Raw genomic sequence first — 18,220 nt, 5'->3', positions numbered from 1 at the left:
AGTAAATTATGGTCGATGAAATAACTTGCAGAGATGAGAATGAAGGTGAATTGGGTTAACAGAGTGAAAATGCCACTGAAAGAGGTGGAAGGGGTGAATTGTAATCCAGCGGGCTGCCTTGCGAAGTGGAATGTGTTTGCTAATGGATTTGAGTTGGAAATGGAGCAATAATTGTGAGAATGGAGCAGAATGGGACCCGGGACCCCTTTCAAATTTGCTCTGGTTTAATTTGGCAATTACAGGGTCTGAGAACACAGGGAATTTGACCGTTTGCTTAGAATTTCTTAATACAGGGAAACTCGAAAACCAGGTTGCACAGAGGAAATGGTAAATACCTGATAATTATGAGGCCTGGGGTGTCGACAGTGGTGAATCCACAGTGGCAGCAGCTCAGGAGTTCAATTCTGGAGTTGGCGGACAACAACGTGAAAATAGCATGCAGGTGGTAAAGCGCTTCATTAAATGAAAAAGGTGAGAAAAATCGTGATTTTGCGCAAAATATGGAGAAAATGAGATTTTTGGCGCCTTTTTAATAAATGACGTCAGCATGACATCACTGGTCAGGTCCGGGTACGGCAGGTGACGTGGCGATGCGTGACTGGGCTGACGTGGAGGGATGACATGGCGGCCATGTCGGATAGACAGCGAAATGGGAGTTGACATGATTGCTGACGTAATTATGACGCAACGATGACATGGGCGGAAAAGAAATAGTGGTAAGTGATTTTATCGGACCGCTTGTGGTACGGGTCCGGTATCTGTTAGAGGTCGCCCGATTCAATAAGAAATGGACACGCGTCCCTGGCAATACATCAGTAGTCTGAAAATTTCAGGCGCTAACGGTCGGATGGAGGAGGGGTTCCGAAGTACCCGATGACCGTCGGATGGGAGGGCTCAGATCTGACTGTAGACGGGAGACAAAACAGCCAGCGCGATTACGGCGGGACCCGACCAATATTTAATTATTTTTCATTTTTCGGTAAAACACGCGGAGACATAAAAACTTTGGATAAATGATAATTGTGGGTTTTGCAAAAATTTACATAACAAACGGGGAAAACATGACATTACAGTTTATAAGGTGGGTAAGTGTTATTAAATCAACTAGGTGTTAATTTAATTCCCGATTATAGTATGAACAAATATTTACATGGGACTCCGACTTCATCACACTTCCAAACTTTGGGATATATGGCTAAACTGCCCGAGGGGAGGATATGCACATATTTGTGGGATTTTTACATAAAATGCTATAATAATAAGGGAAGGGGAAAACTTAGGGAGCTATATAGTAAGTTTAGAAGTTAATATGAATTTGGGATGTGAAAGAGGAACTGGGAGCTAAGTTTAAGGAGTAAACTTAGGTTTGGAAGCAGATGAGAGTGGGAAATGATTTTACACAAGAAATGTGGCTTTCTTGTGTGATGGAAACCAACTCTTTGATTTGATGTTTCTCAAAAGAGAAGGTGATAGCAGGACTTTGTTGGGGAGAGCCCAATGGTCCATGGAAGGATGTTAGAAAGAGGTCTTATGGGGAAAAAGGGGAAATTAGACATGCTTCCATATTTTTTTATCAAAATGCTGAATAGACAGCTCTGTTCTTGCCAATATAAACTTTCTTTGTCAAGCTAACACATGAATAAAATCAGGCTTCGGCAACCCCTGTCTACCTACCCATCTTAGTACCTATCATTTTTTGTTACTTCAGGGAGGGTGCACTTGGACTTGCAAACCCTCAATTGATCTTTTCTTTTTCTTTTCAAATGATTTGCTATCTAAAACTACCCTTATCACTTCCAAGGGCCCAGATTAAGCAGTTGAGCGCCTTTGTTCTCTACCTAACTACTGATCTGCCAAGCTTAAATTGTTTGGATAGATTCTCTTTCTCTATTCTATAACATCAATTTAAACATGGCATGATCCAGCGTACACTGTTGGATCATCCATCAACAAGTAGGACATCAACAAAATTGTTTACAGATGTGTTTTTACACACAAATATGGGACCTTTGCATCATCAAAGCAGAACATATTTGGAATTTCCCCTGCCAATCATGATATATGAAACCTATTGGTATAGGAGGCTAACAGTTTGTTTTCCTCATGAAGGGAGAATTGTAAAGGTTGATCATATGGATTATTCTCTGGGTGACTCCCATCCATCTTCTGAATATATTGTTCCGTTAGTGGATAATCCCCAGCCGCCTATAAAGAATTTAGGAGTTGGAATGTACTCTTCCTTAATGGGTACCTTTTATTTTCTTGCTCCTATAGCTAGAATTAATGTTATTTCATCCTCCAAGGCACCTTCTCGAAGAGAGTTCTTTAGAACTCATTATTTTTTGGATCCTTGGCCCTTACCCTCATCTACCACCACATTAGATGAGGGGCAGGTAGGTGGAATGGCATGTCCTATGTCTGCAGCTGAAATTTCTTATCATTCTATTGTTAACACTGCAGACTCTGATCCTACTCCTTTTTCACCAGAGGAGCTGGATGGGGATGTGGCTCTGACCTGGACTCTAGATTCAACTTCTACTCTAGATTGCTTAGATATTGTCTTGCCATCTGAAGAAGCAATTCTAGAAGCAATGACAGGTGTGGAAAGACCATGGAATGATTTACATCATCTTTCATATTTCATCCCTCATTTGTAGGAAGCTGAATCAAGTTTTTCCCGTTATTCATCTACTAGTGATGTTCATGAAGTTTTAAACCCTTTGGCTCTAGCACAGTTTTCTGCCGAAGGTAAAATGTCTGTTATTTCACAAATTGTTCCAGTGAACATCTCTAGGAATCCCAACATGATTGAAAATGTCTTCATTAGAGTTAAATGTTCCCCTGGAGAAATTCAAACTTATATTGATCTCTTTAAATAGTTTCGAGATGTGTTCGCTTGGCCTTATGAGGAAATTCATAGGATAGATCCATCTATAGTCCAACATGATATCAAGATGTACAAAAATGAAAAACCTATTCATCAGAAACTTCAACCGGTAAACCCTAGAAAAGTAGTAGCTATCAAAACTGAATTTGAGAAGTTACTTAAGGCGGGTTTCATATAACCCCTTCCCTTAACTGAGTGGGCCTCTAATCCAGTCCCTGTAGACAAAAAGCAAGGAGCAATCCATGTATGCATTGACTTTAGGGACCTAAATAATGCTTGTCCTAAGGACAATTACCCCACACCCTTAATTGATCAGATTATTTATGAATGTGTGGGTAATGATATTTTCTCGTTTATGGACAAATTTTCTGGTTATAATTAAATTACTATCCATCCAAAAGATCAACATAAGACAAATTTTATTTGTCCTTGGGGTACATTTTCATATAAAAAGATGCCTTTTGGCCTAAAAAATGCGGGGGCTACTTTTCAACAGGCCATGTCATATGCTTTTCACAATATCAAGCACATTATCGAAGCTTATTTAGATGATTTAGCTGCCCATTCTTGAAAGAGAATAGATCATCCTAAACATCTTCAATGATTTTTGAATGATGTTGTTTTCATAAAATCCAATTGAATTCATTGTCACATCTGGTTTGTTGTTGGGATTCATCATGTCGACTGAGGAGATTCATGTAGATCCCTTCAAGGTTGAGGTAATACTTTAGTTGCCTCCCCCATCTTCTATACGTCAACTTCGGAGTCTCCAAGGAAAAGAAAATTTCTTGAGTAGATTTATAGCCAATTATGTCGAGATCACAAAAGGATTTATGAGATTTATTAAGAAAGGGATCCCATATCTATGGGATGATTTCGCCTAACACTCTTTCGATGCTTTGAAAAAAGCATTAACCTATGCTCCTTTGTTGATACCACCTGATTATAACAAAGACTTCATTTTTTATATCGCAGTAGCAAAATCAAATATTGGTATGGTTCTGGTTCAGGAAGATGATGTTTTATGTGAGCATGTAATCTACTATCTGATCTGAGGGTTAGTAGGTCCTAAACTATGTTATTCTCCCATTGAGAAACTAGCTTTGGCAATTTCCCATGTTGTCTAGCGGCTTAGACATTATATTCTGCTTCGAAAAACTTTCATCTTAGCAGTTTTCAATCCATTTCAGTTTGTTCTCAGTAGGTGAGTGATTGAGGGAAATTATAATAGATAGATTTTCATTTTACAAGAATTCAACCTTAAATTCAAGTCAGCTAAGTCTAAGAAATCTTTAGTATTTGTAGAGTTGATCTCAAATTTTCCTTGTGAGGAAGAAATCATTTATGAGGAAACTTTTCCTTATGAACATATGTTTCTTATTTCCTCACAAGATCCTTGCTATGGGGATATTATTATATATCTCTAGACTTTAAAGTTTTCGCTCTCTTTTTCCAAGGATGAACATAGAAAATTGTGTCACCTCGCTAAAAGTTATATTATTATAAGTGACACTTTATATCATCGTGGGGTTGATTCAATCCTTAGACGTTTTTTAACCTTAGAAGAAGACGAGTATGTGCTTAATGATTTCCACAATGGAGCTTGTGGTGGTCATCTATCTGGGTTTGCAACAACCCAAAAAATTTTGCCAGCAAGGTACTTTTTCCCTTCGATCTTCAAAGATTGTATTGAAGCGGTCAAGAGATGTCATCCTTGTTAGGTTTATACTCGGAAAATGAGCGCACATCCATCTCTATGTTTCCCTGTGATCCCCGTCAGTCCTTTCACGAAGTGGGGTATTGATTTTACTACTTGTAATCTGCCTTCGACAGGAAATCAAAAGTATATCATAGTAGTTGTAGACTACTTTACTAAGTGGGCTGAGGCTATGCCTACTTTCAAGAATGATGGTGAAATAACAACCTTGTTTCTCTTCAATCAAGTTATTTCCTGGTTCGGTATTCCTAAAGAGATTGTCACTGACCATGGCAGTCATTTCCAAAATCAAATGATGTCTAAATTGGCTCTCAAGTTGGGTTTCCGACAGGAGAATTCATCTCTGTATTATCCTCAGGCCAATGGGCAGGTTGAAGCCATGAAGAAATCCCTCAAAATCATCATGAAAAGGACGATTAACAAAGCTAGATCCAATTAGCACATCATGTTATATCCGGCACTTTGGGCATACCGAATTTCATTTAATGCTTCCACTTGTTTTGCTCCCTTTCAACTAATTTATGGGTTGGAATCCATTTTTACTGTGGAATGTGAAATTCCTTCCCTTAAACTAGTTGTTGAACTTCTTCCCAATACTTCTAGTCTCTAAGAACACCTCATTCATTTGGAACATCTCGATAAACAACATCGAGATGATGCCATAATCAATGAAGCTCACAAGAGGGTAAAAACTCAATATGATAAAGTTGTCTGTCATAGAAATTTTTCTGAAGGTGACCTTGTCCTGGTCTACGATCAAGACAAAGATGCCTTGGGGGTAGGCAAGTTTAAATCCATGTGGTATGGTCCCTTCATTGTAAAAAAAGTTTTGAAAAAAGGAGCTTATGAATTGATTGATTTTGAAGGAAACAAGTTGGCGGAGCGCAGAAATGGGCTCTACCTTAAGAAGTACTTTTCTTAGGCTTCAGCTTAGCATTTGCTTGATTGTATATATTATATCCTTGTACATATATATCTATCAGTTTTAGTGATGTCGATATTTTTGATCTACTTTGGGAGGTATTGATGGACAATTTGATATATCTAGGGTTCGTCGATGGTGCCAATAGACACACCCAGAACCTTGCTTCCACGGCATGGGTGATTTATTATCCATCTGGCCAGTTGTTGGTTTCGAGAGGAGTATATATCGGTCCCACTTCAAATAATATCGCTGAATATATTTTTGTTATTAATTTACTATCTCAAGAAATATCCCTTAATATTGATTCATTAGTAGTTTATTTGGATTCACAACTAGTGGTATCTCAACTAAATAACATCTATCGCATGAGAGACCCTTATTTATATCACCAATTTCTAAGAGTGAGTTTATTACAAATATCATTTGTTTATATCACATTTGTCCATATTCCACGATCATAAAATCCATTAGCAGATTTTATCACTAATCAAGCATTGGATTTTCATATAAATCATTCATCACATTAAAACATAAAAAATAATCGAAGTATCATCTATATATATATGATCATCATGATAAACTGTCTATATATAGATAGATTTTTGTGTCCAAAATAATATACAAAATAGGGGGAAGATGTCTTGCAAAATTAGGGCTCATGCCCATCATCATGTCTAATAAAAAAAAATCTGATCATCTATCTAATGATCCTGCTCAGGATGAGCGACAAGAAAGAAAACGATGGCATTGGCCACCCACTGAAATAGTTGCACCCAATCCCGTGGTACTCCCACCACACATCGTTGCATATCCTCTGGTAGGTCCTCTATAGCCACCATAGGTACTTGGTGAGTTAACCTCACCAAGTTTCTCTGGACTGCATGGAGGGTCCTCTCAGTCTCTGCTGCAGCCCCTTCAACGTCTCTTCCATGACGCCTGTGTCGAGGAAGACCATCAGGTCTCTCTGGTCCAACATATGTGTCATGATAAATAATTATGTAAGTTTTTTGTCTCATCAAAAATATTTTTTATTTCATTTATACTTAGAATCCAAAAAATATTAAAATTCAAAATCATTTATACCTATGGCACCCCATGCTCCATCTAGTGGAAACAATAGATCTAGATCTCCTCTGAAATCCATTCCGGCATAAGGGTAGTCTTTGACCGCAATGACCTGTTATTCCCAGCCAAGGAAAAACTCGTCATCAAATGTAGTCCTAGGGACCTCACCGCCCCCTAGTCGTTTCATTAAGTCATCCCACCTACACATCCGTGGATCTCTTGGGCTACTAATGGTGGATATTACCTTGGGACTAAGCCTAGGTACTCTCTCAAAGAAGAAGGAACACAAGATGGTTTTATATCCAAAGTTCTTTGTTTGACCCTTCTGGATAGAAGTAAGTTGTTTTTTCATATTGGCTAGCAGAGGTGTACACCAATCGAAGATTGTAGTGAGACAATCCACTGCAAGACTCATTGAAACACATGAAGCCTGATGTAGAGCAGCAGAACCATTTACCCTGGCTATGGTGAAAAACGAGATTCTTAGTGATAAAATCTCTACATGCTTGATTGGAATATGGCTTCCAATCTTTTCGGTGTTTCCAGGACAGTATATAAAGACATAGTCTTGTACACTAAGGCTACCTCTTGTCCTTCCAGTTGAGTGGACTCTCTCTAGCCTTCATGAAAGACCTGTAATGAAATATATATCCTCTATTTCAATCCTCAAGGGCATACGATCAATCACAAAGGCATCTTCTTCTACACTCTATTAGTGGATTAACATCTCAAGCAACTTGGTATTTTCCTTCATATTCGACATTTTGAAGAATTTTAACAATCCGCATCCTCGTAAGGCATCTAATGCATTTTGATCCTCCATTACTTGATTATCAATTTCACTATGCTCTCTTTCACACCAAGTAATCAACATCCTGCAAAAAATGATGTTTTGAATCATTAAAACCATGTTTTTTAATTTTGAATTTGCGCACATGCGAGTTCGTTATTAACACAGTCGCATATAGGGATTTCCTATACACAGATCACATGTATCCAACCCATGTGTACACAGAGCGAAAATTTTAAAAATAATTTCCCATGGTCAAATTTGAGACAAAACATCTAAAAAGCATTAAAACTTGTCAAAAGTTCAATTAGAAGGTTACCTAGAAGATTGGAAGAAGTTTGGACGGTTGAATTTGATGGAGGAAGCTTGCTTGGATTTTTCTCCATAGCTCCTTCACCCAATTGCTCAAAACACAAATGAGAAATTGTGAGTCAAAAATTCCTTATATAGGTTGACAAATGAAAATTACTTTTTCTAAAGTTTATTTTTCTTTTTGTGGACTTTTTGACCTTTTGGCTTGGAGTGTTGGGATGGGTTGTTTTTATAGGATACTTTGGAGATTTTTTGAGAAATTGCTTCGGTTCCATGACTGCAGACCCATCATGGTAGGTATCATTTTATTATTGGCATATAGGTTAGGGAATATCACTTTCTGCTGCATTTTGCATACTAGCCTCCATATTGCGATATTTTTTCCATAGGGTCGACCCCATCATGTCTTGATTCTAAAACCATTTTCACTCGCCGACTTATAAAATCATGATATGATGGTAGATCCAACCTTTACATGGACATCTTAGTTAGATCCTCGCTAGCATATGTTGCCCATGCTGCTATATTGCATAGGATCGGGAGTCCTCTTTAGTCCCGCCATGACTTGCGTGTTGAAGACTCATTCTCTTTCTTCTTCACTATTTTTCTGGCTTTATACCAGAGAAGCTCCTTTGTGTTGAGTTGTACTATTGCATTGCGTGTTGACCATTTGTACCTTTTGTCCTTGAGTCGGCTTCACTTGGACTCGTATTTTAGCCACCTTTTGACCATGTCTTCTACAAAATCAACCTTACAATCACTTAGCCTCTACAACTTGACACACCTTTTTACCCGTGGAAAGAACATTCCTTTGAGTGTCATTGGCCAATTTCGTCACTTTGCATTGAGCATAGGAATGTTTCCCTCCCAGGAACTAGCACATATGTATTTGGAAACTCATTCTTTCCACTATACTATAGCTTTATTTTATTCCTTTTTAGGCTTCATGAATATGAAAAAGACAAAAAAATTATATATCCCAAAAAGAGTGGGAATGGGACATTATTTCCATAATTGATGGTAGCTAGAGTCAGTTGTGTCACCCTCGAACAAAGCACTCAAAAAATAAGTTTTTCTTCAATTGGGATGGGCTTTAGTTTGACTTAGGAGAGCCTTAACCTTGTTATTGAGTTAGTACTCCTCCAATTGGTTATCACTTCCAATCATATGGAGAGTATTCTTATGCCTCCTTGTTATAGACATTTTTGTGCCTTACAACTCCAAGCATGAAATGTCCATAAACCAAGGGCTCCTAAGTCCCTAAAAGTGTTGTTCTAACCCCTAAAGGAACAAGGTCAACAAATTACAGCTTCTCCCAGAAGTTTTCCACCAGAAACTGCTCAGAATAAGTCAAAACAGGATCATTTCAGCTGCTCCACTAGCTAGGTGCATTGCATTGCACCTAAATACACTGGCTAGGTGCGTTGCAACACACCTACTATGAGGGTGCGTTGGGCGAGAAATGACAAATGGCAGTGTCATTCCGCGAGGTGGAAAGACAATGGAAGCTTCCAGAATCTTCTCCTGTGACACTTTCCTCACTGAATTCGACCAAGGATGAGTAAGAGGCCTTCAGTCTCCAAGTGGAAGCAAGAACTGACAGAGAGAAGACACTAATCAAATCACAAGCTGACTCATCCTCCTTACACATATCTATATATGGATTCCTCATCCCAGAGATCCAGAGGCTGGAATTTTGCACATTGTAAGGAATTGTTGTTGGTTTTGAGACAAACATCAGAGTATTGGGTGATCTATGCTTTGTTGGAGGTGAAGAGGGGCTCCTTTGCTGGGAGGTTGATGCTGGGTCAGGAACCATCGGTTGTAACTCCTCCTGGATCTATTCTTGTTTATCAATAAAAATTATTTGAGTTTTTCCTCCATGCTTTTGTATCATTGATGCTTGTTACATTTGTATGGTTAACTTAAATATGATCCTAAGTTGTTTATGAATATAGATCCATGTCTTTGTATAGTGTTCCTCTTCTGTGATCTTACAGGTACTTGGTGAAGCTGGGCAAGTAAGGGAGCAGGTAGCTGGAGGCTGTCAAAGAAGAGAGGGATTGGATCAAAGGATTAGCGCAAGACACAGGTTGGTTCTTTCTATTCCTCTCTATATATAGTTCATAAAGGAAATACAAAAGTAGTTTTTCTCTTTTTGTTTCTAAGGCAGCTGTCACACCTTAGTGGGATAGAGCAGTTCTAAATAGACACTTTTCCCGGTAACAAAATGGCGACTCTGCTGGGGAAGTCTAATTAGTTTGTTTGTCTATCATTCTTTTTTGTTTGTTTCATAAACTTATAAGTAGCATTCGAACTGCATTTTCCATAACAAATGCAAAGTAGACATCTGCTGCTTCAGTCCATTCACTGGATCTGTTTATGATTTGAACAGCTGATTCACAAACTATCTGATTGCCCTTGTGATAGCTCTTAGACCCTCCTTAGATCTACCCCTGATTGTGCATTACTGATTGCTTTTACTCGGCCAAAAACCAAAGACTGAACTGCAAACTGTGACCCAGAACCCGGACAGATTCTCATTTCTAGCCCAACACAGGTACTGTTAAGAGATCCTGAATTTCAGCACACTTCCCGAAAGGGCAACCTGCGCTGCAGTGCAGTTTCTCTGTGTTACAGGTGCGCTAATTAGACTAGCCTTGTGCAGCTGTGGTTCTTGCGCTTCATTTTCTCCAGTTCTATCTCTGAATTTTGCTGCCCGTGATCAGTATATGTGTCTGTTTAAAACCCCTTTTCCTTGTTGTTATTCCGCCTCCTTTGTACAAAAGAACTGTAGATGTTTTTGTGTGTTTGTTGAGTCGTTTACAGTTTTCCATTGCAAAAGTAGAATAGTTGTACTGTCGTCCTTTGATTTGGATCTGTCGCAAGTGTCGATTTCGATCATAGGAGAAAGTTTGATTACTGGTCGATTATACTGTTACTATTGCTTTGGTCTGAATTTGTGATTTTCCAGTGTCAAGTACAAGTGTTCATTTCAAAATCGCAAGGTGTCGTAATCGTCTCTATCTTTTGATTTAAGCTTGTTTGTATTTGTCGCTTGAAAAATTCAGATTAGTACATCAACTTTCTTTTTAGCATCAATACTAACAAAGTCCAAAACAAATACATGCATGTGCATTTGCATATAGACAGTTTGTTTGGCTTGATTTAGGAAAGTGCATTTACAGTGTGCTCTTTGCTCTTTGTGAAAAGATTGTGTCTTTCTTTTCCTCTAGTAGCTAGGATTTTCATTGCACAAAAGAGATAAAAGTTTGTTTATCATCTTTAAATTGCATTTTAGGAATTACATCTACATCTCGTGGTGAACCCAAAAGGCAAACTTCATAAGCAAGATCAACTTAAAATAAATTCAATGAATCTAACAACGCTTTGGAACTTAACGCACAACATTTATAGGCCTAGGCTAGAGACGTATTCCGGCGTCGTAAAGCCTGGTAACTGTTGTCCTCATTGATGGTTGGGTGATTCCTCCACTTTGAGACGATAAGTGCCATTACGGACTTGTGCTCCCACGTACCGTCGAGTATATTTTGGGAGACCCCTATAGGCTTAAATCCTTTATCCATAGGAAGCCGTGTCTGCCGCCCTATCGATCGCAATACACTGAACACAACATTCAGGAAGATTGACTGCCGTACCGTAAAAAGTATTCTGGAGTTTTGCGATTGGTTTGGTACTCCCTCTACCTAGATCTCCAGAGCAGTCCCTTTCGTTCCTTTTCAGACTCCTTAACGGAAAAGGTCCATCTGAGCACTTGTCACTTCAGGCTCATTAAAAATCGAAGGAGACTAGAGTCATCTTTTGTTTTTTCTCAACTCTTAAAAACTGAAAAAACAAGTTGTGTCAAAGCGTATAAAAATTTATTTTAAATGGAATATTCATTACCCTTTCCTACGTTGATCTTGGGTTGAGAAAATGGAGTCCACCAACCAAGGAATTCCCCTTGGAGGAAATCCTAGTCCCTTCTCCTCTTGGGGAGATGTTGGTGCACCCCATATGGCCACATTGTCGCTTCCAGGACTGACAATTGGTTTGCCTGTATGGCTCTTCTCAACCTCTGTCGTTCAGAACACCACTATTCCTGAACAATCGAATCAGCAATTAGACGAGTCCAGAGTTGCCCACCAACCTTCTACTTCCTCTAATTCTTCCTCTCCTCCTTCCTCTTCGCTTGATGGGGTTGGTAAAGCCAAAATTCAAGTTCCTAAGGAGAAGAAGGAAAAGAAGAAGAAATAGAAGAAGAAGAAGGAGCCAAAGGCGAATGGGGGAAAACGAGTGTCGTCTAACGAAAATCCACACACTGCACCGACCAGGCCTAAATCGCCATGTGTCATTTGCAAAGGAGACCACTTTCACAGAGATTGTCCTTGCATCCCTCGGATATTAATGGACTGGTCTCCTCGTTTGCACAACCCGGTGTCATCAACCTCTGATGATCATGTTGAAAGCACACCGTCAACTAGTGAAAGTGAAGCCCCAGGACAAAAAGGGAAATGTAGATTTCCTTGTAAACTGTGCGAAGGCGATCATGCCGTCCATCGTTGTCCCTTCTTAGACGAAGCTAAAAGAGTTTTGGATGATCGTCCGGTTTCACTGTTACGACTTCCTCCTGGATATAAAAAACTCTTGCCGAGCCCGTCACTAGTTGAAAATCCGGCTGGCCCGCTCAGGTGGTTGGCTGAAGCACCTATCATTGAAGATAAACCATTTGGATCCATACCAGATGAAAGTCACAAGGTTGAGGCAGAAGTTGACCCGGTCTTTCCTTCAGAGGTTTCATCTTCAGATGATACAGTCACTGAAGAGAACAAGGATGACACCGTCCAAATTCTCTTCATAAACATAGACTCCGATGAACAAGGGGGCAATTTACCTGTTCCTTTACCGCAGGAAGGAAGTTCGTCAGAGCCGTACCCGGCCGTCTATTCGGTCCCACCTCCAAGCAACCTAGTTGTCTCCTTTGACTGGAATCAACTAGGCAGACCCCGTTTACCAGCAAGCATACCATTCCGAATTATCATTCAAATATATAGAATGGTTATGGCTGGTACCATCATAGATGAGGGAGCTTCTGTGAGTATCCTTTCCTCAACTACTTGGAAAGCGCTTGGTTCACCATCGCTTTTTCCTGAGATGAGAAATCTGACAGGCTTTGATAAAGGAACCAGTCGACCTTTAGGGATCCTTCCCAATGTGCCCATAACATTGAGAAGGAAAACAATTCACATGAAAGTAATGGCAGTTCAAGGACCCCTGGATTACAATCTACTCCTTGGACGAGACTATATTTATTGCATGGGAGCAATTGTCTCCTCACTCTTTAGAGTAATGTGTTTTCCGCACGAAGGAAGAATGGTCAAGCTCGTAGACCAACTTTCATTTCCCGGATCACGCATAGCAAATAGTCATATACCATCCCTGAATGGTCTTTTCACGCAAGAAATGTCTCAATTTCCAGTCCGTCCTCCCGATGAATGCGAGTAATTTGGAGGGATATGACTGAAACCCAGGGGGCATGCATCCTGGTCTGCTTCGGCAGGGAAACTTCGGGTATAAGGTAGGTTTCCGCGAGAGAATATGACCTCCGTACTCCCGTCCGTGAGTGGAAGAGGGAGTTGGACTGGAACAAGATCCTCTTGTCAAAGTTATGTCAGGGATGGTCACACTATACCATCCGCTCACCTTTGTTTATCTCGGTAGACATTGCCAGAGAAGTGTTTTGTTTGCGCTGTGAATAGAGCAATCTTTGGGTAACCTGAAAGAGGTATACCCTTCCTGATAAAACAAATGTTTTGTCAGCTCGAATAGAGGGTGACCTTGAAACTCTGTTTTATAACTAGGGGCATGCAAACCTTTTGGAATGCAAGCAAAGAGCGATCATTTATCTGTTTTTTGGATTGGTCGTTTCCTAACTTGCATAAAGAAAGGATGTGGGGCAAAACTCTAAAAATTTCCGTTTTATATGAGACATTCTTATCACACGACTGGATTAATCGAGCAGTTTTAGCACATAGTTCAAGCTCGTTAAAAAATAAACATAAGACATGAGAAAATGTTTCCACCCGCGTTTAAGCTCATTAAAAAATGAACTATTCCCCTGGTAAATAACCACCGTGAATGTAGTACTTCAGCCATTAAGGCCTTGGTCGTGTTTGCACCGTCACCTCCACTTTTTCATTGGCCGATCATTCACCTCCACTTGATTGTTTACCCATTTTGAGGAACAGCTGCGAAGAGTGATTTCACTAGCCATCCTTGTGACACTGCCGTGATTGGAAAATTCCAAACCTTACCTGGAATCAGCTGTTACCCGTTTTATCACTCGTTCCTCAAAAGACGAGTCTTCTTTAAGCTCTTTTCAACTGACTCGTAAAATATGAAAAGATTTCCGAGTCCTTGGCCTTCCAGCTCGTTAAAGGGACAGGAAGTGCTATCCCTCTAGATTTTAATCTTTTTGGACCTGAGGGATTATTGCACAAAAAGATCGAGCGCTTGTTTTGTTCGGCTCGTTAAAACTATCGAAAATTCATCCCTTCTGTATTGTTTTATACTTTTTCGGACTTAAGGGATTAGATGACGAAAAAGGAATTTTGGAGTTACCTTTACATACCTTTTCAGACTCTCTAAAATTGAAAAGGACCGAGTTATCTTTGTCGTTAAACTCGTTAAAAAGATTAATAGCGACAAACTTGTCTTTAGACGAGAAACGAGTTTCAATATCGCTAGGCTCGTTAAAACATAGCGATGGGTTTGCCCGAAGGGAAAATTATAGAACAAGCATATGTTATCCTCCTCAAGCTTGACAAAAATAAAGAGGTACTGGTCAGCAATGACTGGGGAAAATTTGGGAAGAAAACTCAAAGAATCTTTATTGGTAGCAAGTCGCTCTTGAACATGACACTTCCACTCCGTGTCCGAGTCGAGTTGGGTTGTTTCATTCACCAGTCACATCGCCATGGTCACACCATACCATCCACATTTGGGGTTAATTCTACCAATCCATCACATCAGTGTCACCGACATGTTCAAGAGAAGTCATCCAGAGAAGCCACCTGTGTCTCACCCACTACCATACATTATACTCCATTCTTTCATGACCACCACCCTGAACCGTATATCATCAAATCGTTTTCACCTCCATCAAAATCATTTGCTCCGTTCCGTGTCATTGATGTGGGATTCATTAGGGCCCTCCTTTGACGGATCACTTCTTGTCGACATCAGCTCATTATCCAAGAAGTTGGTCTAGGAACACCCCATTCAGTACTTTGAAGCTTGCATACCTTAATGGCAAGTTTCTCACTTCTGGCGACAGGTTTACATCAATGGCCTTTGACCGAAATATTTTGCATGGTGTTTGACATCAAGTCCTTTATTCACACCACGTGAATTGTACTGTAGTACCTTGAGGGTCATTATCATTATCGGTGATTCCTCTCGTGCTTTTTAACAGTTTACATCATTGATTGGTAATCAAGCGATGTCTTTCCATGTTCGACTTCAAAACATTTCTCACATGGATCGACTTGTACTTCGAGTGAAGATCAGACGAGATTGAAGACCCCGGATCTAGTTTCATCCATCCGGGCTGCGATATATATTTAGGTAAATAAAGACATTAAATGTACAAGCACTGCAGCACAGATAATCATACTACCAAAAGGATGATGGCTCTATCAGAATCATCAGTCTACAATAAGACGATTGTATGTCCTATGTACATGAAAATGAATTTATAAAGCTGAACATGGGAATGCCCGCCTCATCTAGATCATGAAAAACAGTATGAAGATAATGTATTGTATTGTATCTTATTACAGGTCTCCTCCCAGCATTGAAAGAACTTCGTATCCTCATAATAAAGCATTTCACCCGACACCAAAAGGTTAACGGCCTCATACTTTAGGGGGCAACTGTTATAGACATTTTTGTGCCTTAGAAATCCAAGCATGAAATATCCATAAACCAAGGGCTCCTAAGTCCCTAAAAGTGTTGTTCTAACCCCTAAAGGAACAAGGTCAACAAATTACATCTTCTCCCAGAAGTTCTCCACCAGAAACTGCTCAGAATAAGTCAAAACAGGATCATTTCAGCTTCTCCACTGGCTAGGTGCGTTGCATTGCACCTAAATACACTGGCTAGGTGCGTTGCATTGCACCTAAATACACTGGCTAGGTGCGTTGCAACGCACCTAAATTCACTATGAGGGTGCGTTGGGCGAGAAATGATAAATGGCAGTGTCATTCCGCGAGGTGGAAAGAAAATGGAAGCTTCCAGAATCTTCTCCTGTGACACTTGCCTCACTGAATTCGACCAAGGATGAGTAAGAGGCCTTCAGTCTCCAAGTGGAAGCAAGAACTGATAGAGAGAAGACACTAATCAAATCACAAGCTGACTCATCCTCCTTACACATATCTATATATGGATCCCTCATCCCAGAGATCCAGAGGCTGGAATTTTGCACATTGTAAGGAATTGTTGTTGGTTTTGAGACAAACATCAGAGTATTGGGTGATCTATGCTTTGTTGGAGGTGAAGAGGGGCTTCTTTGCTGGGAGGTTGATGCTAGGTCAGGAACCATCGGTTGTAACTCCTCCTGGATCTATTCTTGTTTATCAATAAAAATTATTTGAGTTTTTCCTCCATGCTTTTGTATCATTGATGCTTGTTACATTTGTATGGTTAACTTAAATTTGATCCTAAGTTGTTTATGAATATAGATCCATGTCTTTGTATAGTGTTCCTCTTCTGTGATCTTACAAGTACTTGGTGAAGCTGGGCAAGTAAGGGAGCAGGTAGCTGGAGGCTGTCAAAGAAGAGAGGGATTGGATCAAAGGATTAGCGCAAGACACAGGTTGGTTCTTTCTATTCCTCTCTATCTATAGTTCATAAAGGAAATACAAAAGTAGTTTTTCTCTGTTTGTTTCTAAGGCAGCTATCACACCTTAGTGGGATAGAGCAGTTCTAAATAGACACTTTTCCCGGTAACACTCCTTGTCACACGGAATAAGTCGATCTTGCGGACAAGATAGACCTTCCTAGAATCTAAAGAAGACCTAATGACAAGCAAACCAACCAGACACTATCTTTCTCTAAATATGCTTTGATAAACAATAGCAAACAAGTGTTTTTAGGGCCTACCTTAGGTCCAACGCAAGCTTGTGGATGCCCTTGCTCCTTTGATCCAAATGAGCTCCTTTTCGTGAATCTGCAAGCACAAATGAGGCAAAAAAATTAAATAGCACCTGAAAAGCCAATTGCATAAAACATATTTAACATCAAAATCAAGGAGTCCATGAAACAAATAACATGAGATACTTGTTGAGAAAAATGAGTTTGATTGTATTAATTCAAAAGATGAAGAACTTTACAACCTTTGCCTTGACGTTGTACAAGCTCCTCCCAGGGTCCAGCAAGAAGTCTCCTCTACTTTGACAAGTTTCACTCACTCCCCAATGAAGCCAAAAAGATGTGTGATCTCTCCTCTTAAGCTCAACTAGGAAGTCTTGATTTCACTAGCATTTACCCTAAAAAATGTTCAGCTTCTAACCTCTCTAGCAACCAGCCCAATGCCTGTATTTATAGTGCAATGGAGAGAGGTTACTAGGTCCTCCTCCAAAGGGATAAAGCCCTTATTCAAAGGGATAGCTCCTCTCATCAATGGATTAGCTCCTTCTCTTTTGGGATGCATGAACCACCTCAGAGCGAACAATCCACGTCAAAATTCCTTCTAGAAACCTCTAGAATTAACCCAAAGTGAGTTTTTTCAGATAAAACTTGCGCCTTTTGACTTTCACAGGGGTCCGCACCTACACCGTTAGGGACAGAGCAGGGAGGTGAGCAGTTTTTTTACACAGAAGGTGCGGGACTGCAGGTGACCATGAGAGAAAGTGTGGAACCAGAGTTACATTGATTTTTAATGTCTTTCTCTCATTTCCAAAGCTTGATTTGAAGAGCTGAGGCCTAAGACATGCTTAGGAGGACAGTACAAGTAATGATAGACCCATACTGACTGCAAATAATCATGGTGACGATATTTTTGTGTAACAGATTGCCCCGTAAAGTGCGAAGTCTGTAGTAGATGAGGATTTCTTGTCATTTAGGAAGACTGAAGTACTTTATCGTTTCGAGGATCATCTTGTGGAGAACTCGGTTGGAACCTGTAAAAACATTCAATGCAAGATATATATATGAGATCATATCATCGCTGAGGTAGGAATTCCCATGTTCAGATCAAAACTGACTAGAAAAACTAACTACTTCTCTGATACAGGAATGATCTTGTAAAAAATCACAAGTATAGACTCATGTGGACACAGTATGGACGCAGCCATCTATTTATGAATAGTCCATGATATAATGAATACAAAATTCCTCGCAGCCTGGATTGTGGAAACTAGATCCAGGGTCTTCATTTCTACTTCCGAAACAGTACGATTCTATCAATGCAAATGAATGTGTTGATGTCGAACATGGTAGAAACCACTTGATTACCAGTCAATG

General features: G+C 39.9%; 1 protein-coding gene across 1 annotated transcript in view; it reads right to left on the bottom strand.

Moving 5' to 3' along the window:
• Positions 1-6,230: 6,230 nt before the first annotated feature.
• The window catches only part of LOC149246045 (uncharacterized), a 36,237-nt gene continuing 24,247 nt past the window's right edge, over positions 6,231-18,220 (bottom strand). The window contains exon 3 of the mRNA XM_089439771.1: positions 6,231-6,493. Within this exon, the coding sequence (XP_089295897.1) occupies positions 6,231-6,493 (263 nt within the window). The remainder of the gene's footprint in view (positions 6,494-18,220) is intronic.

The sequence above is a fragment of the Pinus tabuliformis genome, chromosome 7, assembly GCF_031772625.1.
Source record: "Pinus tabuliformis cultivar Carrire ecotype Pingquan chromosome 7, CPIR1, whole genome shotgun sequence".
In the NCBI taxonomy this organism is placed as follows: domain Eukaryota; kingdom Viridiplantae; phylum Streptophyta; class Pinopsida; order Pinales; family Pinaceae; genus Pinus; species Pinus tabuliformis.
This window is presented reverse-complemented; position numbering and strand designations above follow the sequence as displayed.